The 25,951-nt window shown below is 39.0% G+C and overlaps 1 protein-coding gene across 1 annotated transcript; it reads right to left on the reverse strand.

Annotated features, from left to right (window-relative positions):
- Positions 1-7,605: 7,605 nt before the first annotated feature.
- On the reverse strand, positions 7,606-16,068 carry FGA (fibrinogen alpha chain). Its single transcript, XM_066386824.1, has 6 exons — positions 15,916-16,068; positions 13,896-14,021; positions 13,235-13,418; positions 11,151-11,296; positions 9,501-10,581; positions 7,606-8,504 (listed from the first exon to the last, which is right to left on the reverse strand). Exons 1-6 carry the CDS (start codon positions 16,054-16,056, stop codon positions 7,795-7,797), a joined length of 2,388 nt encoding a protein of 795 aa, XP_066242921.1. The 5' UTR covers positions 16,057-16,068; the 3' UTR covers positions 7,606-7,794.
- Positions 16,069-25,951: the final 9,883 nt, after the last annotated feature.

Consider the following 25,951-nt stretch of genomic DNA (forward strand, 5'->3'; position numbering starts at 1 on the left):
GACATGATTAGCAATTAGTAAACTTGGCTGGATGGGTCTGTTCTGATTCAGCAGTTGCAGCCTTCATGTCATGTCAGCTAAGTTCAAAATATAGTTTGTTGGTTATAAGAGGAACCCATGACAGAGTGTAATTAGACCAGTAATATCACTGGGAAAATAATTTAAGTTAAATTATTTTTATATACCATAGTCTCATGTTTAAGTAAATGTAAAATAAAAGTGGGTTTTTTAAATTTCATTGATCATTTATATGAAATCTAAAGTATGTGAGAAAAAATGTTTGGAAACAAAGAAATAATATGTAAGGAGTTAAGAAAAGGAAAAATAACAATAAAATAAAAAGTCAATTTAAAATAACATTGTGTATAAAGGTTTATCTATTATTATAGAGAAGTCTTCTAAAGAAAGTGATAAAGAACCTGACCTGTGGTGGCACATTGGATAAAGCATTGACCTGGAATGCTGAGGTCGCTGGTTCGAAACCCCAGGCTTGCCTGGTCACCACACATATGGGAGTTGATGCTTCCTGTTCCTTCCCCCTTCTCTCTCTCTCACCTCTCTCTCTAAATATGAATAAAAAAACTAAAAAAAAAGTAAAAAAAAAAAGAAACTGATAAGGAAATGTTAAAAATAAAATGACATATAAAGCTATTTGGTAAATGTAAAGAAAGAAATTGGGAATGATTATAATATTAATATTTAAGAAGGTGGAATTCAATTCTAATGAATAAAACATGTAAAAGAGGGAATTATGTAACAGCAAACCGTTTAAATGGAGAAGTTATAATAGCCATAAGTTGGCCTGACCTGTGGTGGTGCAGGGGATAAAGCGTCAACCTGGAACACTGAGGTCGCCGGTTCAAAACCCTGGGCTTGCCCAGTGAAGGCACATATGGGAGTTGATGCTTGCTGCTCCTCCCCCCTTCTCTCTCTGCTTCTGTCTCTCTCTCTGTGTGTCTCTCTTCTCTAAAATGAATAAATAAAAATAATTTTAAAAATAGTCATAAGCTTTCATGTACTAGATAATAAAAGAGCCAATCAATCACATAAAACAAAATTTCTAAGCCTCAAAGAAAACATATAGATACACAAAACCTGAGCGATATCTTATTATAAACACAGAGACACACACATACAAACATACATGTATGTGACATTCATGCATGCACATATTTGAAAATATGATAGATCAATTACATAAAATAGAAAAATATATAGAATATTTAAACAGTACCATCAACAAGCTTGGTAATATAAAATGTTGTAACCTATAAATGTAAAAAATGCATTCCTTTTTTGCTGATGAAACATTGATAAAAATTAAGTATGTACATGTCCACATGGACTACTTTAAAATTCTAAAATAGCTAGAATCAAATAATTTGTTAAACGAAATAGTTCATGAAATACTTGGAAATTAATAATTAAAAGATGACTTACCAACTCCACGTGAGATTAAAGTTATTAAAAAAAAATTACGCATTCTAACCCCTAAAACAATAATGAATTGGAAGTTAAAGACTTTCTAAGTAGTCCCTAGAACAAATGAAAGAAGTAGAAATTGAAATTATAATTGTTCTAAGACTAAAAAAACAAAGAGAGAAAAAGTGGAGGGTAAGAGTGAAAACACGTTATCCAAAAGCTATACTTTCATGATAAGCAAGGTGATATAAGCACAGGAAAGAGATGTGCTTACAGATGGATCCAAAGAAAGTTTTAGTCAACAAAATAAGCATTTCAATGTTAGTGTCAAAGAGCACTTTAATGAATCACCCCAGCATAACCAGCTATGTATCGCCAAAAAAGGAAAGGTAGACCTTCTTCTTTAACATATTAAAATAAATTCTAGGTTAATTAGATATTTAAATGTAAAAGGAAAAAACAATGAAAATATTTTTAAAACGTATCTCTATAACCTTGGAATGTGTGAGACATTTTCATGTAAGGCAGAACACACTACATAAATGAGCTCTTGCCTACAGGAATTCAAAATCTAGTGCTATAATAACAAATAAATATATTAGAGTTATGGCATGATTAGTATTTTTGAGATATGAACAAGAACTACGAGGGCCCAGAGAATAATTCCTAGTTCTGTGTTCTATGGTGGGACTAAAAAAGGGCTGACAGAAGGAACTAGCTATATCTTAAGGGATAAATGGGAGACTTCTAGGCTGTAAATGGAAAGGCACAGAATCATTAAAGAACCCGTATTCCAAAACCAGTGAAAAATTCAAGGAATTGTTAAAGTATACAGTGAATGACTATAGAGGATAAAAAGAGTCCAATTTATGGAAGAGCTAACAAGTTTTTTTTTATTAAAATATAGTTGATATGAAATATTGCATTAGTTTTGAGTATGCAACATAATGATTCTACATTTATACAGCTTCTGATGTAATCACCATGATAAATCTAGTAGCTATCTGTCACCAAACATAGTTATTGAGATATTACCGACTAGTTTCTCTACACTGTGCATTATATCCCCATGACTTATTTTATAACTGGAAGTGTGTACCTTTCATTCCCCTTCACCTTTTCTACTCATCCCCCCACCTCCTCCCCTCCTGCACCCGTTAGTTTGTTTTCTGTATCTGTGTGTCTTGTTTTGTTTGTTCTTTTGTTTCGTTTTAACTCAACCTTAAGATAAGGCAGAAAGACATGATTGGGTTTATTTTTTGAAAAGTAACTGTGCAGAGTGAACAAATGAAAGAATGGTGGTAAAGCAAAGGGTGAAGAGTGAAGAGACTGTTGAACAGCCTAAATCAGAAAAGATGAACACAAGATATCATAAGAATGGACAATTCTAGACTAGAAAATGGTTTGGGAATAGGCTGGCTACAGGAATTATAATAAAGAAGCTGAGAAAGAAACCAATTTTCTAAATTAGAAAACTGGAGGGCTAATGATGCCTCTGACTGGGATAAGAAATACAGAAGATGTAATAGGTTTTGATGAAAAGGTAATTGGTTCAATCTTAGATAGATTAATGTGAAATATCTAACTGGATGTGTTGAGTATTAGTTGCAATCAGAGATAGGAATATCAGGGCTGAAGTTTCAGATTTGGTTATCATCAACCTATTTATTGATGATGAATGAAACCAGTGGTGGGATTCAGCTGGTTCACACTGCTTCAGCAGAACCAATACCTAATTTTTTGTTGAGTATGGTGAACCGGTTGATGAATGAAACCAGTGGTGGGATTCAGCTGGTTCACACTGCTTCAGCAGAACCAATACCTAATTTTTTGTTGAGTTCAGTGAACTGGTTTTTTTGTTTGTTTGTTTTTGTTTTTTTCAGTGAGCTGGTTTTTAAAATCAGAGTTCTGTCTAAGGTGGGCGCCTGGGCAGCCGCCCAATGTGGAAATCACAAGCTTACATTCTTTACTCTTTTTTAATGTTCATCTGCGCAACAGAATATTCTAAACACCACTAGTAATGTTCATTTCATCCATAAGTGAAAAAAATTGCAAGTGAGGACGCCAATCAAGAAGCAATATGGGGGCCCTGACCGGTTGGCTCAGTGGTAGAGCGTCGGCCTGGCGTGTGGAAGTCCCGGGTTCGATTCCCGGCCAGGGCACACAGGAGAAGCACCCATCTGCTTCTCCACTCCTCCCCCTCTCCTTCCTCTCTGTCTTTCTCCTCCCCTCCCGCAGCCAAGGCTCCATTGGAGCAAAAGATGGCCTGGGCGCTGGGGATGGCTCTGTGGCCTCTGCCCCAGGCACTAGAGTGGCTCTGGTCGTGGTGACAGAGCGACGCCCCCTGGTGGGTGGGGTGTGCCGGGTGGATCCTGGTCCGGCACAAGAGGGAGTCTGTCTGACTGCCTCCCGGTTTCCAGCTTCAGAAAAAAAAAAAAAGGAAGCAATATGGAAACATCTTAAATAACAGTTTTATTGTTTTTTGTCAGGTATTATTTAATATTTTTCATTAATATTTTAAAACTATTATAACAATCTAATTTTGTGTACCTCTTTTATTGTTATTGTTTAAGTATTAAATGCATGAAATAATAAACTATCTTTCAGTATATCATTTTTTATACTTAAAACAGTCGTGAGGGCAGAGAACCAGTTGTTAAATTATTTGAATCTCACCACTGAACAAAACTGTGGTGATTGTCAAATCAACCAAAGAGAAAGTACACATGTGTGGTGAGAAAAGATGTTCTTGCTAAACTGCTAACTGCCTAGTCAACATCTATTCTCTGTCTCTTCCTTAGTAACAGAATCCTAATTTTAATTAAAGAGAGCCTTGTGTCTAAGCTGACAGGTGTCTCAGCCCTCTCCTAAGTCTATGTGACTGAGATGTGGCTAATGAGATAAAAGTGGAAATGCTTTATGGAACATCCAGGAAATTTCTTTTTAAAGATAGAGGCACTTGTTTTCCTTTCTCTCGTTCCACTTTTCTCCAGATTTCCACAAGATATGATATTTGGACCACGAGGTAAACCTAAAGATGAAAGCTGTTTATTAGGATGATAACTTTCTTAAGACACTATGGGGACATACTCTTGTACACATTTCTGTGAACAGGAAATAAGTTTCTGTCTTATTTAAACCATGTGGGCCAATCCTAATCCCAACTAAGGAAAAAAAGCAGTAATATTGTTGTAATGAGAGCTCCTCCATTTAAGGAGTGGTCTAAAAGACAATTGCCAGTTAAAAAGACTAAGAAAGGTGACACGGGTGAAACAGTATACCAAAAACAAGAGAAAATACAGATTGAAAAGAAGGATGGGGACAGTATTAGCAGATGTTTAAAAGAGGTCAAGCAGGAAGAGGCTTTAATGTAGAATATGAAATTTAGAATTACAGTTATTGACTTCAAAGAGAACAACTTCAAGAGAGCATTAACCAAGTGAAAACCAAGTTAAAGTGGGCTTCCATGTGAATGAGAACCAGCAAAGTTGAATTAATATTTAATTTCATGAACAAAGGAAACAGAGCAAGAGGTTAAAGATATGGTAAAATGGCCTGACCAGGCAGTAGCGCAGTGGATAGAGCATCGGCCTGGAACACAGAGGACACAGGTTTGAAACCCCGAGGTCACCAGCATGGGTGCAGGCTCACCAGCTTGAGTGTGGGGTCCCTGGATTGAGTGTGGAACCACAGACGTGACCCCATGGTTGCTGGCTTGAGCCCAAAGGTCACTGGGTTGAAACCAAGGTCACTAGTTTGAGCAAGTTGTCACTGGCTTAGCTGGAGCCCCCTAGTCAAGGCATGTATGAGAAGCAATCAATAAACAACTAAGGTGCCACAATTATAGGTTGATGTTCTCATCTCTCTCCCTTCCTGTCTATCTGTTCCTGTCTGTCCCTGTCAGTCTGTCTCTCTCTTGCACACACTAAAAAAAAAAGATATGTGCATGGCCAGTAGTTGCGGCCATCGTGGCCATTCACATGCAGGTTCTCATTGAATTTGGACAGACAGTAAAGAAACAGTGGAACCAAAAAGTGGTGGGCCATTCCTTTATTCTAGCTTCGCTGCGGCCAGTGAGTAAAACACACACAGAGGGAAAAACACTTCCCTTCCATTCATTCAGAGCTCACAAAGCTACTGACACATCGGGCTTTTCCTAGAATCAACGGCCCCTCTCAGCAGAGCTCATAAAGCCCCTCACCCCTCTGGTTCCCCATCTGCCAACATGGCTTCTTACTCTGCAAAACTAGCCTCTCTCAGCACCCTGCCATCTTGGCTTCTTACTCTGCAAAAATGGCTTCCTTCTTCCTCCTTCTCCTTTTCTTAAAAGTTTTTGGCACGAGCAAACATTAGCATAACAATGGCCCTTCCCAAGCAGGAAGGCAACAAGCAACTTCACAGACTAGCACCATTTTTAACAATAAAAGTGAGCAAACTCAGAAAATACAGATTTTACAAACTCATTTGCCCAACAATATGATAAAATAGAAAAGAGAAGGTTGGTGTTTTTTCTCACCAAATTGTATCTCTAATTTTATGATTGTGCTAATATTGGCTATTGTTTATTAAATTAAAAGAAGTTACCTATTCTTTGCTAATAAACTCAAAGTCTTCAAGATAAATGAGAAATGAATGGCCTTTCTCATTCGCTTTCATTTTGGGACCTGATTCTGTCCCTAATAGTAGGATAATCTGAAAATAAAATTCTTCCTACTTCCAAATCAAATTCTGAAGAGTTATATGTATGACATAGAGATAACATGGAATTTCACTGTCTGAAATAAACAAAACTTCTTTTAACTCTGAAGAAGTTCTTAGGCAAGTATTCGAAGATTTAGAGGTGTATCACTACTTATTCATACCAAAGGATTTTTAATTGCACATAAGGAAATGCAAGAATACTGGGGCTTCATATGTGACTCATTTGCAAGTTCTTATGTTCACTTTTCCTCTGCTCCCCAGGCTCTGACCCTTAGCCCTAACCCCCCATTCTTCCTTCCTTTTTCTCCCTCCCTCCTTTCCTTCTTACCTTCCTTCCTTCTTTCCTTACAAGGAGAAACAATGCAGTTATATTGGGATAGAAACTATGCAATCAAGCACAATGCACTGGGATTCCAATGTGCTTGGGATATCTTAATACATTTTCAAGAATAAATGAGCAGTAATTCTTGTCACCAGAAAGGGAACTGGGCCCTGAGTGGGTCTGCCTAAGGCTGGCTGGCAGTGTGTGGGTTCTTGATTTCATGCAGGGAAGATTTCACAACAGGAGTCCAGGTGATTTGGAGAGTACATTTATTAAAGCTGGAGACAGTGAAACAAGGAAGGGCTCAGGATAGGAGAAGCAACAGAAGAGCTTGGGCAGGGCTGCTTCGGCTCACCGAGAAGTCAGAGAGAAAGGGTCTTTGGAGACAGGTTGGCGGGTTAGCCCTGGATGGCCTGCCACTGCCCATTGCTCCCCTGGCTGAAAGTGTCCTGGGGATCTTTAAAGTTTAGGGGATGCATGCCTGTGGGGGAAGAAGAGGAAGAAGGGAAAAGCATGGGTAGGCTCCTGGGAGGGAAAGCATTTTAGTGAATTGCCTTCAAACAAATGTTTTACTTTAATAGCAGCTAATATATCCCAGACTATATTTTATGATTTGTGGGAAAATAAAGTGAAATGAATGCTGTGGAAGTTGTTTTTCAATGTGTAAATGCCATCTGTGTTTGGAATACTTGTAAATATTTTTTTAATTTAAATAAATTTTTCCAGGTATTTTCTAAAAAAATAATTGCTTAGACTCTGGAGAAAAAAAATGTGCATTATGATCTTCATTGGAAGGCTTAAAGAATAGATTTCTATTTCTATTAGGAAAGTGCTTCTCTTGCCTTCCTGGATTTGCTTGCTAAGAAGAGATGAAGACCTTTGTAAATTCCTCTACAAAATCTAATCATTATTAAATTTAGTGCTTTGCAACTTAAAATATTTGTTTAAACTCATTCAAATGGCATGGAGGAAGTATGTAATCTTTTTCTCTCCAATAGCCCTATGAATGGTGTGGAAACAGGAGAAATTCTCCAAACGACACCCTTAGATTAGAGGTTGCAGTGAGGAGATTTTATCAGGCACCATCTTTCTGATGTGCTGAATGTCCCTTGGTGTACCTTTATAGAAATTTCAAAACTCACAGAGCTTTTTAAAAGATATTTAAAGATCACATCACTTTATTTTTTTAAGCACTAATATGTCTCAGTACATTTGGCTACAGTACAAAGAATAATAAAATAGCACCTAGGAATCTTTTAGTTTGTAAAGAATCTTGACTCCTTCATCTTCTTTATTTTTTTCTCACTTCGCTAAACAAAACCAAATGCTCTCATTGTCACTCTTTTAGTTTAATGGGTCACGAGGGGCCTGATTTTCATGCGGACAGCCCTGAGGGAATAATCCGCTCCTCTGAAGGGGACCCAGACCACTCCGTTCTCAATCTCGTAAGGACTGTTGTTCCTGGGGTCATAGAAGCCTCCAGGGTAATAGATGCCATTGAGATTGGCAGCCTGGCAGTTGTTGTACCACCAGCCCCCTCCGTACACTTCCGCGCAGTTCTCTTCCCACCGGTCTGCATCCCTGTCAAAGGTGCTGAATGGCATACCAGCGTGGGAAGTGTACTCTGTGCCCTCCTCCACAGAACCCTCAACCAGAGCATCACCCGCCGTGCCCTCATAGGACGATACCTGCAGGGCATAACCTTCTGCCTCAGAACCTACTCTCAAGTCATATTCTGCATACACCAGTTTCCCAGCCCAGTCCTCTAATTCCACCCGAAGGACAGAGCCCCTCAGGGTTAGTAAATGGAGGTATTCATTGCCTAGCCAGAATTCTCCTTCCCCCTTGTCATTCAGGCTGCCGAAACCTCTTTTGTAGTCTTGCCACGTCCGGTTAAAATTCAGTGATCCATCCATTCTTTGCTGGATCAAAAGCCATCCTCCCAAACCAGTCTCTTGATCGCAATAAACTGAAAAAATCTTACTGGATCCCGGTAGCTTGATATTGAAAAGGCCACTTTGGGCACCTGAAGGATGTGTTTGGAGGACATCATCACAGTCTAAAAAAAAAATTAAGCTGGTTGGAAGAAGTTACTCTTATTTACTTTTACAAAGATAGGAATGGCCCTGATTTTTAAAAAAGGCAGATACTGGCTTCCTTTCTCTTTCTCCTCTTCCTTTCCTTTCCTTTCCTTTCCTTTCCTTTCCTTTCCTTTCCTTTCCTTTCCTTTCCTTTCCTTCCCTTCCCTTCCCTTTCCTTCCCTTTCCTTCCTTCCTTCTTTCCTTCTTTCCTTCTTTCCTTTCCTTTCCTTTCTTTTCCTTTCCTTTCCTTTCCTTTTCTTTTCTTCCTTTTCTTCCTTTCCTTCCTTCCTTTCTTCCTTAATTTCCTTCCTTCCTTCCTTCCTTCCTTCCTTCCTTCCTTCCTTCCTTCCTTCCTTCCTTCCTTCCCTCCTTCCTTCTCTTCTTCCTTCCCTCCCTCCATTGAAAAAAAGATGCACTTACGCTGGAATAAATTATAAGCAAATATGTGGCAGTTATTCTTACAAATTGCAAGGGATTCCCTCAATGGACTTGGAATCTTACTTGCCTATACTGATTAATAGCAAGTAACCAGCAAAAATATCTAAGCATCACATAACACTAATATAACTTGTTTTTAACCTGATCTCAATATCAGCTGATAGCCACTCTAAAAATACAAGCAATCATTTGAGTGATAAGTCCAACAACGCATCTTTTGAATGGTAAAAGAATGTGGTTAAAAACAAACTCAAAATCGAGTTTCAGAGGGATTCGTTCATTGAACATGTATTTATTGAGTGGTGACCCTCTGTACTGGTAAGCATTTGGGAATACAGAAATAAACGTGATAGACAAAGTCCCTGCGGAACTTACAGTCTCGCATGAAAACCAAACATACAAAAAAAATGTACTTTGAATAAAGCGTGAGAGAGGGCTAGGAAAGAAGTGCAAGGCGCTATGGGAGTACATTGTAAGGGTAATTAAGTTAGTCTAGAGGGTCAGGGAAGGCTTCCCCAAACGAGAAGTGCGGATACCTCGGACAGTGCGGGTTTTAGCATGGACTTTCTTGGTGGTACGGGCTCCTCTGACATCAAGAGAAGTTCCTTTGACGTGGTGAGTGCTGGCCTCCCCTAAGTCTGTGAAAGTGTCAGATTCAGAGCCCACAGTGTGGGTCTTACCCTCAAACTCTTTGAACCTAGATGACAAGAAACTTGAGAGTGAGTCAGTTGAGTCAAAGAAAGCAGCTTCCTCGGGGTGCCTAAGACGGAAATCGTCTAGGCTACCCCTGCCAGACAACACGTGGTGTGAGTCTAAATCAGCCATGTCCCCACAGTCAGAACCGTCTTCAGACTTGACCACTTCTTTGGTCACCTCTCTGCGACCGTCCGCACCTACAACAGTCTTAGTGATGGTTTTAGAGCATGAGTGACGACTGGAGGCTGGGCCACCAGAGGCGACCTTCTCATTACTAATCAGAAGCTCTTTACCTCTTTCAGAAGTGACCAGTTTACCTGTGTGGTGGTACTCTTTCTTTGACCCTCGACTTGTACTTTCTGAATCCTCGTCAAATATGCCCCAGTCTGGGTTGGTAGGCCTGGTGTTCCCATGCCCTGAGCTCTCTGGCCTAAAACTTCCAGGCCCAAAACTTCCATGGTTCCAAGTGCCAGAACCACTAGGTCCAGAACTTCCAGAGTCCCGAGTGCCAGCACCACCAGGTCCAGAGCTCCCAGGTTTCCAACTTCCGGTACTACCAGGTGCAGGGTTCCTGGGGTTTTCAGGTGCTGCTCCTGTCCCCTGAGACACAGAGTCCCCACGGGGATTCCCATCTGTTCCAGACTTCTCTAACACCATTTTCATCTGCGGCATTTCCATCAGCGCCTTCCACTCGGGAGCGGCTGTCTGAAGCTGACTCTTGAACTCTCTGGGAACAAAGTCTGTAGCTGGGCTGATTTTTAACAGTGGTAAGTGTTGCCTATATTTAGGAGGAAGTAAGCCTCTGTCAATGAGCTGTTCAAGTTGCTTCTGTTGGTCTTCATAGTCCTGTAGATCTATCTCACGTGCTACAGCTCTATTGCATGACCCTCGGCAAGACCGGATCTTAATGTCAATGTCCACCTAGAGAGGGGGAGAAAGATAAAGACACAAGGTAGATATAAATAATAAAGTAAAAGATGTCTATTGAGTTCTTAGCAGTTCATTTATTTCTTGGGAACTGTCTTCATATCTTTGACTTAAGACCTATCAACCACTTTATTTTCCACTTACATAGTGTCCTCAGTGCAAGAGATGCTGGGCATTGCAAGGCTAGCTGGGAAAAGCAATGGGAACTATTTCAATTCGCTTTAGAACAGATCAAGAGCAAGTGCTATTTATTCCCTCTGAAAGGAAACACCGGTGAAGTGATCTTCAGTGAAGTTGAGCATTCAGAGGCTTGGCAGTATCATGAATTTCAATAAGACAAGCAGAGACTGAAATGTACTATCTATGTGCCCTGGAAAACTTAATATCACTGGGGTTTTTTTTCCACCTATAGAGTGGGGGAATACTACCTACTTTATAAGTAGATAAGGGATATATAACACTTTGCTATACATATCATGAGCATTTGGTGAATGACTATTGCCTTCTTTTTTTTGCTATTCAAAACTAAGAAAATCTTGTGGCAGAGCCACACACTTCCTTACCTCCAGTCGCTTCATATCTATCAGCTGAGCCTTGACATTTTTCTGCAGAAGTTGGATATGTTGTACTTGTTCTATGACTTTGCGATTCAAGACCTCAAGTCTGCTTCTTAGATCTTCCGACACCTGGCTGAATGTATTATCATTATCTGAAATAGAAAATGGACATTGAAGCAGATGCTGAGTGGTTTGCTTGGAATATCCAGCAAAAGAAGGAAATTCACTTGAAAATGTTCCGCATTTTATTTTGATAATAGTTTGTTGTCTGGTTACTTAATTTGTGAGTGGCAAATCTACTAGGCATTTGATGTTTTAGACAATGTTATGTCCTCTGGTCATCCATAAATGTCAGTTAAGGTGCTTTACCAGCAATCAGCAATCCAAATAATTGCAGAGGAAAAATAAATCTCTTTGGAATTTTAAAGGTGAAAGAAAATAATTGATTTGATCACATTCCAATTATTTCATCCTATCTTCACTCATGGGACTTGAACAGTGCTCCTGGATTCTTGTTGATGTTGTTTGTTTGTCTCACATAATTTCCTATTTTTATTTCTGGTGTGTGTGTGTGTGTGTGTGTGTGTGTGTGTGTGTGTGTGTTTATCAACCATTCATTTTTTAGAGCAGTTTTAGGTTTCCAAGAAAATTGATGCATCATAATCACCCAAAGTCTATAGTTTAGGGTTCGCTCTTGGTGTTTTACCTTCTATGGATTTGGACCAATGTCTGAGGATGAATGTACAGAATTTGAGGATTTTATTGCTCTGTCCACTAACTCAGAGATTCTTTCCTCAGCCATGTCCAGTCTACTAATGAGCTTATCACAGGCATTCTTCACTTCTGGTTATATTGTTTTTTAATTTATTTTATATTATGTTTTAAATGTTTATTTTATTGATTTCAGAGAGAGAAAGGGAGAGAAAGGAAAGATTGGGATGGACATTGATCTGTTCCTGTATGTGCCCTGACTGGGGATTGAACTGGCAACCTCTGCACTTTGGGCCGATGCTCTAACCAACCAAGCTATCTGGCCAGGGCTCTGTCACATTGTGTTTTTAATCTCTAGCATTTATTAGTCCTTTTTTAGGATTTCCACTTCTCTGCTTACATTGCCCATGCTCTTGCATGGGCATGCGGTCTACTTTATTTATTAGAATCCTTAGTGTATTAGTCGTAGTTGCTTTAAATTCCCAGTCTGATAATTACAATATCCTTGCCATGCCTGGTTCTGATGCTTGCTCGGCCTCTTCAGTGTGTGCTTTTTGCCTTTTGGTACGCCTTGCAAATTTTTTTCTTGATAGTCAGACATGGTATCTTGGGAAATGTGTTCCTGGATTTTCTCGCTGAGGTTTTTTCCTAACTATAAGTTTGATATTGTTCCTAAGCTTTTTTGTTTGTTTGTTTGATTGTTTGTATTAAGGTCAACAGAATCACTCACTTGCTAATTACTGCTGCACCACTGACTTTAATCAAACATCTCCTGAAGATATAAAGGGTCAAGAGAGACTTCAGGTACTGGGGCTTACTAAACTTGCTACCCATGCCAGGTACAAACCCAGCGTTTCCTGGTCTTACCGAGACTTAGCCCTCATCCTGTGAGAAAGCTTTAACATGGCTATACATTTTAAATTAAAAATCAAAACAAAACTGCATAATCAGCTTCAGGGAGTCTGCGGGTTGAACTCCCAACCCCATCATATGGCAGCTTTGTGTCTTTAGCTAAGTCCCTGATCTCTCAGTGTCCTCCTCTGTAAGACAGAAACAAAAATATCTTCTCAAAAGGTTGGGGCCATCTGATTTTCAGTATATATCCTTGAAAAGAAAATACTTGGATTCTAGCCTTCAGTCCAAAATTCTGACTTACATTATGGTCTTCAACAACTCAGAGCTGACCTTTTTTACTTTATAATAATAACAAAATTGCTAGCCTCTCCTTTAAAGTTCAGGTATACCTTCAGGGTATGTGTTTCTACACAAAGTACTTTGGAGTAAAATCTGAGTTGCTCTAAGAAGACATTATATTTAGGATTTTTCATGTTGTTTTGTTGTGTGCTATAAAGTCAAAACACTAAATATGTAATACTTACGGTTCCCGTTGGCAAAATCCCCTCTCACAAGTTCCATTATATTCCTGGTCAATGAATTAGAGTCCTTATTGTTCCTCTGATAATCAAATATTGAATTTCTGAGCTTATTTATTCTGTTTGTAAAATCTTGATTGACTTCATCAACCAAGCCTTTCATCCTGCAGCCAGAAGGACATTTTTGGTACTGAAAGTGAAGAGGAAGAAAATTGCATTAAGGGTCTATCTCTTGGGTTCAGTATCAGTTTGAAAGTTTCCAGGCAGCTCCTATTGTTCCCATTTCCAATCTCTTCAGGTCACCTATTGATTTAAAAGTAGTTTAAGAAGACTAGTCAGAGATCATTGAGAAACTGGAATGAGGGCCCCCTCAATCACAAATTAGGCCCCATGAAATCTTGAAGCCATAATATTCTGATTCCTAGTATCTATCTGAACATGCAATTAAAATCCAATCTCTTCAACCCACTAATGACCAGAGTATGGAAGGCAATTTAAATAGTGCTCTCAGAACTAGGTTCCTTTTCATGGTCCTTCTTTCATTTGACATGTAAGAAGCTATTAGATTATTTCCATTAGAAAAGTTTCCTGTGACCTAATGGGTCAGCCTGTGTACATTTCTCACGCCACAAAGAAGCACTGCCCCGTGTCCCACACCCAAGCTCACCCAGTCATCATCAGAACAGAAGGGCCAGTCTGTCTCTCTGCAGGAAGAGTGCTGTTTTTCCACCACTCTGGGGCCACGTACACCTCCTCCTTCAGCTAAAAATTCACCTTGTTCGGTCTCTGCAGTCTTTAAGGATCCATTCGCACACATAAAAGAAAAGAACAGTAAGCAGATCAGGAAAAGAGTGGCATCCCCGTCAAATCCAAAAAAGAGGAGGAGCATCAGCCTTAGGGCCTCCACAAGCGTCAGGACTTTCATCTTCTGATTGAAAATCCTATTACCCATTTTATGAAGTTGTGGGAATGAAAAGAGATAGAGTGTACAAATTTCTTAACTGCGTTTGACACTAAAGCGTTTAATAAGTGGTAAGCCTTTTAAAGATTCCATTATAAAAGGAAAATTATTTGAACCAACAGAATAAGTTAAAATTTACCTTTTAATTTTTTATTAATGTCTGGAGGTATATAACTAGAAAATTTAAAGAGTTCTTTCTCTTAAAATTCCTGTGTCAGCAGGAAAAAGCCTATTTTATATGAGGTTAATGTCTATCTCTGCTTTAAGTTTCCACCATGACGTTATGAATTTATCATTTAAGCAGGTATAGACCTAGAACACACATGTGGCCAGTTTAGACTCAGAAATGCTTTTGAGGCTGCTCACTCATGTAATAGTTCGTGTTTGCATAAGGAAACACAGAATGAAAGCAAAAATAATGGTCCTGACTGGCAACTTTTTTTGAACACTTTATAATTAGAAATGTAAGTTTTAAAATTCTTCCATTGTGATTTATGAGGTGAAATAAGATATTAAAAATATTCTTCCAATAAAACTTTATATCCTACCAAATCAATGCAGGATTTAGGTTTTAGCGATTTTTACTTTGTACTACCAATTTATGAGAATTTTAGTATATTTTAATCTAAAATACTTACTTCTTATAATTAGTTAACATTTGTCATCTCCTTTAAAAAAATAGGCCAATGGTAATACTAAAACAATCAAGAAATATTTTGTTAAAATGTTATTATTTAAAGTAATAAGTACAATTTTTTGTATAAATATAAAATTATAAATTCAAAAAATACTTCATAATAAAATGTCTCAATAATAAAAACAGGCCAAATTAAATATTTATACCAATAATAGAAAGAAATAACTAAAAGTTATGCATTATCCAAAATATCATCCTAGCAAATGATGTTAGTTTTATTTCCCATGAAAATGTTTATTTATTATTTTACTATAAGAGAGACAATTAATTTAGAAACCCTCTTCAGTTTTCTCTGCTCTGGTATTAAGTGTTGTGAAGTGAAAGCAATAAATTAAAATAATTCACAGCCTGGATATAACTTAGTTTTGAAAACATATTTATCATGTTTTTATAAGATTGAAGTGTTTCAAAAGCTTTGTTGAATAAAGTTTCTCTTATTTTCTATAGGTTTCTAGAGTCAGACTTTAGAAGTTATTGCAATATTTAGTAATTATCTTAAAAGAATAAATTTGTTTCCAAAAGCATATTGCCTTATTAATTAATCTCTAATGACTTTGCTATGTAATATCTTTGCAAAGACAACTAATTTGCTTTGTGTTTGTCTTAAAAAAAACTCTTTCAGAAAAACTATATTAAGCCACAGTTTCACTTATTCTGGACAAATAGCAAGAAAATAATTACATTTAAAAAATTTGTGTGAATGTTTTGTTCTGTTAATGAGCATTAATTATCTCAAGGCTTTATAGCAACAAAAATGGCAAAGATACCTCCCCTTTTCTTAAAAAAAAAAAAATCTTGTAAAGCTGAGTTACAGATGTTAAAGTTGCCCGTGTGAATTTATACAGTTTGTTCCACCTAATGCTCCCTTTTAGAGTCATAGGGCCCTGTACTCTTGAAACTCGCTCCTAGAAACTCGCTTTCTAAGCTACCAGTGTGTGAGGACATACATGAAGCTGACTCAGACCTGCAGGCGCTTTGTGAAATAAACAAGGGAGAGAAAGCAAGAAGAGAAAGTAAAGGAAACCATACCCAAACTGTGCCTGCCAGGCCCAGGACCAAGCAGAAGATCTTCATGGTACACATCTTCTCTGAGGGTGGGCCTGGCTCAGGAGGGGCACTCCAGCCACAGGAAAGAAGGATTGCCTCCACCCCTCCTGGCGCCCATCTCATTTAAACCCGCAGACGATTTGGTTAATCATTACCTTTGTCCTGTTTAGCCCGTCAACACGCACTCTCCATGCCTTGCTCCTTCTCCAAGGTTGGTATCCCAGAAGTTCTTGCTCAATTTCCTGGGCTTGTTTGCTTCCAACAAGCTGTTGCAAAGATAGCAACAAATAGGGGTGGATCCCACATTCCAGGAACAAGGTGACTTTGGAAATCCAAAGGGGAACAGATGAGGATGTACCCAGACTTGAGAACTTGCAGGGATATGGAGGGTGGCTAAGGCAGGTTAGTGGTAGCCCACTGTGTGAAGCAGAGATTCAACAAAGGATATTTCACTTTATGTAGGCGTTACAGTTGGATGATCTGGCTTTTAGAAAATGACTAAAAGTCTTCCAAAAGCTGACTTTGAACAGATAATTTTCCTCTATCGAAAATTGTTAAGAAAAAGCCCCTGACTCCAAACATCCCAGGTTCATAATCCCAGCTACATTTCTCGGTTCCAGACACGTGACCTCTTTATGTCTCAGATTCCTCACTTTTAAAATGGGGATAATGGTAACCCGCCACATGTGTTTTCATAAGGAATAAATGAATGTATCCTTACAAAGCCCTGAGAGCAGTGACTGCCACATGCTAAGCGCAGCACTCTGTAAATGCTAGCAATTACTGAAAAACATCTAGTGCCATGAAAAACACCACAGTCTTTCCTGTTCCTGTGCCTTTGGACATGCTAATTTACTTTCCCTGCTCTCCATCTCCATCTCAAAATTTTCCCTGCAAACTGCCAGATTTAGCAAATAAAAAGCCAGGATGCTATTTAAATTTGAATTTCAGATAAACAACAAATACATTTTAATATAAGTATGTCCCATGCAATATTTGGGACATATTTGTGTGTGTGTGTGTGTGTGTGTGTGTGTGTGTGTGTGTGTGTATTTTTCTGAAGCTGGAAACTGGGAGAGACAGTCAGACAGACTCCCGCATGCGCCCGACCAGGATCCACCCGGCACGCCCACCAGGGGGCGATGCTCTGCCCCTCCGGGGCGTCGCTCTTTTGTGACCAGAGCCACTCTAGCGCCTGGGGCAGAGGCCAAGGAGCCATCCCCAGCGCCCGGGCCATCCTTGCTCCAATGGAGCCTTGGCTGCGGGAGGGGAAGAGAGAGACAGAGAGGAAGGAGAGGGGGAGGGGTGGAGAAGCAGATGGGTGCTTCTCCTGTGTGCCCTGGCCAGGAATCGAACTCGGGACTTCTGCACGCCAGGCTGACACTCTACCACCGAGCCAACCGGCCAGGGCTTGGGACATATTTATACTAAAACTTTTTTTGTTGTTGTTTATCTGAAATGCATATTTCACTGGGCATCTTGTAACATGTCTGCAATCTTATCTTGCCTCTATTTCTGCTTCCTGTATAAAGCCAATTCTGATCATAGTCATAGCTATTATTTACTAAGTGTTTCTATTTGCTGGGCACTTTGCTAAACACCTCACATAGTATCTGACTTCATCTCTCCAAATAAAAACAATCTCTTGTTATTCCATACTTTTTTATTTTTATTTTTTTATTTTTTTTAAGTTCTTTCAGAATTTTTAAAATTTTTTATTTATTTATTCATTTTTAGAGAGGACAGAGAGAGGGAGAGAGAGAGACAGAGAGAGAGAGAAGGGGGGAGGAACTGGAAGCATCAACTCCCATATGTGCCTTGACCAGGCAAGCCCAGGGTTTCGAACCAGCGACCTCAGCATTTCCAGGTCAACGTTTTATCCACTGCGCCACCACAGGTCAGGCCAGTTCCATACTTTTTTAGATTGTGCACCATTAGTGGCATTTAGCATTGTAAGAGTCTTGTCCATCTCCTCCACTAGATCATAAACTTGAGAGTTAACATACTTTATTGGTCCCCAAGGTGTTGTGCCCTCAATTGAGTGAAAAAAACAGAAGTGAGTTCCACTGTTGTGAAGCGACTTCCTGCCTCCTCAGGCTCTGGAGGCATGTAAATTCTGCTACAAATGGATGAACGCCCAGGTCGAAGGCAGAGCCCTCTTTCTCTACTAGCTGTGTGAAAGGTTCTCTTTCTGATCAAGCTCACTCTCGATGTGGTTTTCTTGGATTTCTATAGGCAGCTGCTGTGCTCAGCGGGAGCCCTAGAGCCCCATCCATGTTCAGGAGGACAATGATTTCATGGAAAGCTGGGTCACCCTCAGCAGAGGCTGAACTGGCGAAATGTCAGGTGTGGGTAGGAATTCTAGGCTGTGCTTGCTCGAGTGTTTTCCTCTGACCATGGGAGGTGCCTTACTTGGGAGGCGAACAAATATATGGAAGAAATCCCCAGAGAATAACCTGGTGGACTTCAGGTGATTTTGTTGGACAGAATCTGATTGCAATTAAGTTAACAGAAAACATTCTGACTGAAAGCCACCTCTCTAGTGCAAAATAGGGCTTTACCAAGGTTACTGCCTGAAGGCATCATCTTTGCTGTTTCATGGTTCCCTCCAGTATCAGCACATCATTCCCATACTTCATCCAGGGCTCTGTTCAGATGGCACCTCCTCCAAGAAGCCCTCCTTGACCACTCATAATTAAATAATGCTATTTCATTAACCTGGTTTTGTTTTACTTCAGAGTATGTTATCACTGCCAGACAATATTTTGTTTCTTTCCTGTCTCCCCCACACTAAGTTTCATAAAGTCACAACACACTAGTCCAATGCCAGGCAAGCAAGTACTAATAAGTGTGACAATATTTATTTTGCAGGGTTGTTGCAAGGTATTACATGTGGGAGATATGTTATGAGCCCCAGGAATGGTAGCTTTTATTGTTCCTAGAATGTCCCAATGCCCCAAAATAGAAAGTTGCCACGTTAGCTCTCCAGTGCCAAAATTCCTGAACCAGGCACTTGGGGGGGGGGGGGCACGCTCTTGGCCGGGCACCGCCCTGAGCGTCAGACGGCCTCTCTGCCCCGTGAGCAAGCCTATCAGGTATGGAAAAGTGGGTTTTGTTTAGATAGAAAGCCATGCAGATGAATGGGCAACAAATAATGCCAGGGGTATAATTTTTTTTAAAGCACGTGACAATATAAATGAAAAAAAAAATGGAAAGAATAATTTGAGCAATTTCCAGTTTCTTAAATCACAATCTGTTCATTTATCTCAGAGAGAACTATATCTTATTTTCCTACGCTCTAATTACAAAGCTGTTTCACTTATTTATCCTTTTGAAATTGATATAATGAGCCCTGGCCGGTTGGCTCAGCGGTAAAGCGTCGGCCTGGTGTGCGGGGGACCCGGGTTTGATTCCTGGCCAGGGCACATAGGAGAAGCGCCCATTTGCTTCTCCACCCCCCCACCCCCTCCTTCCTCTCTGTCTCTCTCTTCCCCTCCCGCAGCCAAGGCTCCATTGGAGCAAAGATGGCCCCGGGCACTGGGGATGGCTCCTTGGCCTCTGCCCCAGGCGCTGGAGTGGCTCTGGTCGCGGCAGAGTGACGCCCTGGAGGGGCAGAGCATCGCCCCCTGGTGGGCAGAGCGTCGCCCCTGGTGGGCGTGCTGGGTGGATCCCGGTCGGGCGCATGTGGGAGTCTGTCTGACTGTCTCTCCCCGTTTCCAGCTTCAGAAAAAAAAAAAAAAAAAAGAAATTGATATAATGTTCCACAAATTGTAAATATTTAGATACAGGGGTCCCCACATTTATTACACTATCACATCTGGCAGTACTGGAGTAGTTTTCATTTGTATGATGTATAATGTGTATAAAAAGAATAGAAACTCCAAAGCTGTAAACTTAGTTGTTTTTTTGTTTGTTTGTTTGTTTGTTTCAGAGAAAGTCAGATAGGGACAGACAGACAGGAAGGGAGAGAGATGAGAAGCATCAACTCTTCATTGCAGCTCCTTAGTTGTTCATTGATTGCTTTCTCATATGTGCCTTGAGGGGAGGTGGGATGGGGAGTTTGGGGGCCTATAGCAGAGGAAGTGAATTCTTGCTCAAGCCTGCAACCTTTGGGCTCAAACCAGTGACCATGGGGTCATGTCTATGATGCCACGCTCAAGCCAGCCACACCGTGCTCAAACTGGTGACTTTGGGATTTCAAACCCGGGTCCTCTGTGTCCCAGTCTGAGGCTCTATCCATCACACCAGCGCCTGGTCAGGCAATTAAGTATATTTTAAATATATCAGCTGAATTATTTTAATTTTTTTAAGACTTTATTCATTTTAGAGAGAGGAGAGAGAGAGAAGCAGAGAGGAGCAGGAAGCATCAACTCCCATATATGCCTTGACCAGGCAGGCCCAGGGTTTCGAATCAGCGACCTCAGCATTCCAGGTCGATGCTTTATCCACTGCGCCACCACAGGTCAGACAATTTGTTTTAGTTTTGAATGGTATCTACCCATGAAAACTTACACATGGAAGGAAGTGTAACCAGTCATTTAAATATTTGCCATTGTCTAAATATAACTTAAAAATACAGACAAAACATAAGAAAACCAAAACCTCCAGCACACTTTTGAATGAGATACTTGTTCTACCATAAGCTATATACCCCAGGGAAGTACAGGAACATCTGTACTGAATAAAGTGTGCAAGTTAGAAAATAGTAACTATTAGAGTTGATGTCTTAACTTTGACAAATGAACCATGGTAATATAAGATGCTGACATTGGAGGAAACCAGGTGATAAAGAAACTATAGTATCTATAAATTTTTTTCTGTAAATAAAAATATTCAAAAATAAAAAGATTATTTAAGAATAAACACACACAAAAATCTTAACATTCTAAAATTATATTTCCAAACTTAATCAACATTGGATTAAAATTTCATACAGAAATTCCAATCTTAACAGCAAAACCCAATTCGACTTTGGTTTGGTTTCTTTTGTCTGGAGCAATTTCTTTTTTTTTAATTATTTATTTATTTATTCATTTTAGAGAGGAGAGGGAAAGAAAGAGAGGAGAGACAGAGAGAGAGAGAAGGGGGGGGAGGAGCTGGAAGCATCAACTCCCATATGTGCCTTGACCAGGCAAGCCCAGGGTTTCGAACCGGCGACCTCAGCATTTCCAGGTCGACGCTTTATCCACTGTGCCACCACAGGTCAGGCCAGAGCAATTTCATATGTTCTGTCATTTGACTTATGCCACAGCTTTGTGATGTAAAGAGAGCAAACTAGGAAGGAAAATGTGTCCAGTCCAAGGTCTCTTAAATGTTACGTATTTTTCAAAGTCACACTTTAACAATTTGCTCCTGAGGATTTAAAACAGGTCACTTTCATCTCAGAGTAGAACCTGCCTACTCTGTTTATTTAGGGAGAGTCAATATTGAACTGTATCTAAGGGGCACTGCCTTCTACCTCAGGTTACTTGTGTTTTTGAAGCTACCAGTAGACAAAACCCGGGTGAGGGCCTAGGAAATGGGAGTGAAGGACAAAGATTCAGGATTTTCATTTGGGAAACACATTTTTGACCTAATTGTAGACCTGACGAAATACCATCATCCTGAATTTATCTGTAACTTCAAACATTTCCCAATGAAACTGAGATGAGAAAGAGCTTGAAATTGTGCCAGCCAGCCTTCCTGAAAGGCTTTTAAACCTGACACGGAGGATATTTCTGCAGGCCAATGGGAAAAACTGATTTTTAATGATCATAATGAACCGTGGCTACAGGACCGTTTGGGCCAAAGCTCATGTTTACAAGGCCAAAAAGCATCTATCTTTAGTTTGTTTGTTTTTCTTCTTAAAGGAAAAAATATTGAGTCTTCTTATTGAGTACTTGGAGAGTAATTATAATTATATACACTTTTATGAGATCAGTTAATTCTCTAAAAATTTCTGTTTTCAAATAACTTGTGAAATGTCTCTCTCAGGAATTAATACAATCAAGTTTATGTTTTCTGACTGTAATGCAATACATTTATATATTAATTAAAAATAGAGTTTTGACCTGACCTGTGGTGGCACAGTGGTAAAGCATCAATCTGGAATGCTGGGATGTCCAGTTCAAAACCCTAGGCCTGCCTGGTCAAGGCACATGTGGGAGTTAATGCTTCCTGCTCTTCCCCCTTCTCTCTCTTTCTCCCTCCTTCTCCTCTCTCTAAAACAAATAAATTAATCTAAAAAAAATTAATAGTCTAAAAAAAGTCTTAAAAAATAGAATTTTAAAAGTTACAAGTTTAGAACCAAATGATACTCACTTTAAAACCCTTGGGTTCTAAAGGAAATCAAGAAAAATTATAAAACACTTAGATTGTGAATGGTACTGCGTGTAAACATTAAGTACAACAAAGACCTCAGCAGTATTTGTGGTAAAGGACTAGTTTTATTAAATTTCTAACCAAAAAAAACCCCCCAAAAACCCCACTATTAGATTATAAAATTTAATTAGTAGAAAGATAAAATTTAAAGGAGAAAAGATATATAAAATATAAGCTCAAATTTTTATTATTGATTCCAAAGACATAAACTTACATGTTATATAATTTAAATAAAATCAAAGCAAACACAATTGAGGAAAAATGTTTTGACATGATTATTTTCCATTATTTCACTTACCTTAATGCAGACCAATAACAAAGAATTTGTGAACCAGCATTCTGAGTAACACTGATTTATTGCACAATGCCATTTATATAATTTAAAAATACATAGCTCAAAAGAAAAGTCCATGATTTATAGGAGTGCATACAAATAAAGAAACACACATCAAGTCAATCGGAATGATTGTTTATTATGAGGACAAAAGGAATAAAATAAAGTTTAAATAAAAATGAATCAATCAATCAGAGTGACTGAGCAGAGATGAACGAGAATGGTGTAACAGGAGTATGGTTAATTCAGCTTCTACTTCTGAGGGATGGGGACATACACACACACACACACACACATACACACACGCACAGCAAAAAGTTATATGAAACAGTCGTTCCCATACTCTTGGCCTCTTTGTCACTAGCTTATTATTTTCCATCTGCTTTACCTCATTATCATCAACTCTTTTCTCCCCTCCTTTTTTGAACTACAGCAAACCTATAAGAAATCATCTTGGTAAATATATTTTCCCCGGGATTAAGTATGCATTTGGTTTCTCACTCTTATCATCTAAGTAAACCAAAGATACCCACAATATGTACCTTGGATACACTGGTTAGTGTTGGAGTCAAAGAATTTTAGATCTTGTAAAGACCTCAGATATGTTTTCTACAGCTATATTTCTCCATTTCCCACTCATTTTCAACTCTCTCACAAATCTGAAACAATCTTTAAAGTAAAACTACTACACAGAAGGAGAATGGAAAAACAGCCACAATGTTTCAGAGGTGTTTAAAAATCTTGACATTTGTCTAATAAACCATTAGCTCTGCTGATTGAAGAACTCTGCCCTGTGGCTGCATAACCTGAAGTCATGGTTTCAGGACTTATGTATCAGTTCCCTCCTTTTGGGGAGCTTCCCTTGGCAGGTTTTTCAAAGTGTGCAATTGTGCATATTGCTACATTGCTTTGTACTCAGCCTCCCTATTTTGCAGTGACTTGAGTTTTTTTATGTCCTGGAAAGTGATAGAAAGAGTTGAGTAAAAGTTATCTGTGGTTTAAGCTCTGAAGAAAAATAATCTATGTCTGTGAGGCTCCACATGCTTTGTTTGTAGATTTCTAGAAGTTGATTTATGAAGATAATCATTCCAATTTCAATTTTATTTGTGGAGACATGATCAATTTGAGTCTGGAAGTATATTTCATGCTTCATTTCGTAAACTGTAGCCCTTCAATGTTTAGCACTGCATATTGATAACAAGTAGAATATTGAAGTTCATCTGTTTTTCTCCTGGGGTTTTAAAATTAACTACAAAATTAGTACTTATTAGTTATAACAAGTTAAGCAATGCATAGGTGTATAAAGAAAAAGTTAGAAGCCCCACCTTACCAATATAGGGGATTCCAAAATATTTTTGAAACATATTATAATTGATATTTTAGAAGGATCATTAGACAAATGACCATGAAAAATTACAGAAGCTTTTGGACTTCTTTATATTTATTTTGTGTTCAGAATTTTTATTCAGTTATACATTATATATTGGTTGGGGGAGGTCAAATATGTAAAAATAACACATATATGTCAAGATTATATTTTGTTCAAAAATGTATATGCATATATACTTTTTATATTATCATTTCTTTGTAGGATTGTTAATCTTAAAATTATACTTTTTATTTTGTAAATGTTTCAATGTTCATGCTGAGATATAATGCTTATTATGTAATCATTGTTTCCTATTCCATTGTACTAATACTACCTGTGCATTCTTTCATTGTTAAATAATTTCTAAATTCCCACTGTTACTAAATATATGGCTATATTCACATTTCTTAAATCTTGTGAAGTTATTCCTTTTCAAAAATAATTTCCTTGGGATAAATCACTGGTGTGATATTATTACATCAAAACTTATTAATATTTATATAACTCTCCATATCCAGGACCAAAATGCTCACCTAAAGAACCTTACAGGGTAGACTGTACTCATTCTGAGTTTAGAAGTAGATGGGAGCGTAACAAGGAAGAGGTGGGCAAGGTAGGAAGCAGGATGGAGGACAGGAAGAAGGTGATTGCCATCATCCTGGCAAGAGATACTACGTATGCTATCTAGGATGAGGTATTGTGTATAGAAAAGGAAATGAGTATAATACATATTTAGGAGGTGGGTTTGATAGGCTGATAATATGGGATGGGAGGAATAAGGAAAACAGGAAGATGAGTTATTTGTTTCTTTGGAACTTGAGAACTGGGTGGAATAGAGTAGGTTTGGAAGAGGGAGGAGGGTACTGTTGTGCACTCTACCCCCAATATCCAGTACAGTGGCTAATACAGTGAAGGCATTAAATAACTGTTAGTTGCATAAATGCTTCATGGATAACATGAATTAATGAGTGTTGCAATCATGAATAAGCATTCCTATATCCCAAAGCCTCACAAGTACTTAATTATGTATTTATTGTTTTTATCTCAATGGGATATTTTAAAATCAGGACTTGTGAGAGCAAGGAAGCAAGAGAATTGAGAAAGAAATTGTGAAAAAGAGAATCAAAAACCAAAGCTCAGTATTTCAGAACAACCTGATCCTCCCCACAGAGAATGAGTCATTTACTCTACAAGGTCAATCTTACGCCAACTTATGAAGACTTAACTATTCCCTAGGAAGCTGGTGCTCGGTGATCTCTGGCTGCTAAAAACTCAATATCCCTAGATTCAAAATGCAGTAATGGCTACACTCTGCTGAGTTCATTGTTTGTCAGTGAGGGACTGGGCAGATTGTTCCCTACAGTTCTCAGCTCTCTGCTCTGAGTTCCAGGTCCTTCAGAGTGCCCATATCTGGCTGTAGGAGTCTGCAGCCAACAGGTTCTGTTGGGAGAATTACCCGAACAGCCATGTCTCCAGCTGTACTTCGGATACTGTGAACCTCAGTTATGAGATTGTAACTTGTGTTTATGTTTTTATATCAAATTTTGTCACTGTGAGTTACTGTATTTTCCTGTGTTTATCTTATATCCCCTGAAGGGCAAAAGCCATGACTATTTTTTTTTTGTAACTCCCCAAGAGGCTGGTATAATGTTGACATTAAGTGAGGACTCAGCAAGACTGATGATTGCCCAGCTATAATTACTAACTTGAAGAAAAGTAGTGATTTTGTTTTATTTTTATTTACTCGTTTATTTTTTTAAGTGAGAGAAGGGGAGACAGTGAGACAGACTCTCACATGTGCCCCAGCTGGGATCTACCTGGCAACCCCCATCTAGGGCCAATGCTCCAGTACCATGCTATTTTTAGCACCTAAGGCTGATACTTGGACCAACCAAGCCATCCTCAATGCCTGGGGCCATGCTCAAACCAACCAAGCCACTGGCTGTGGGAGGGGA

This window comes from Saccopteryx leptura, chromosome 1, assembly GCF_036850995.1.
Source record: "Saccopteryx leptura isolate mSacLep1 chromosome 1, mSacLep1_pri_phased_curated, whole genome shotgun sequence".
Classification (NCBI taxonomy): Eukaryota; Metazoa; Chordata; class Mammalia; order Chiroptera; family Emballonuridae; genus Saccopteryx; species Saccopteryx leptura.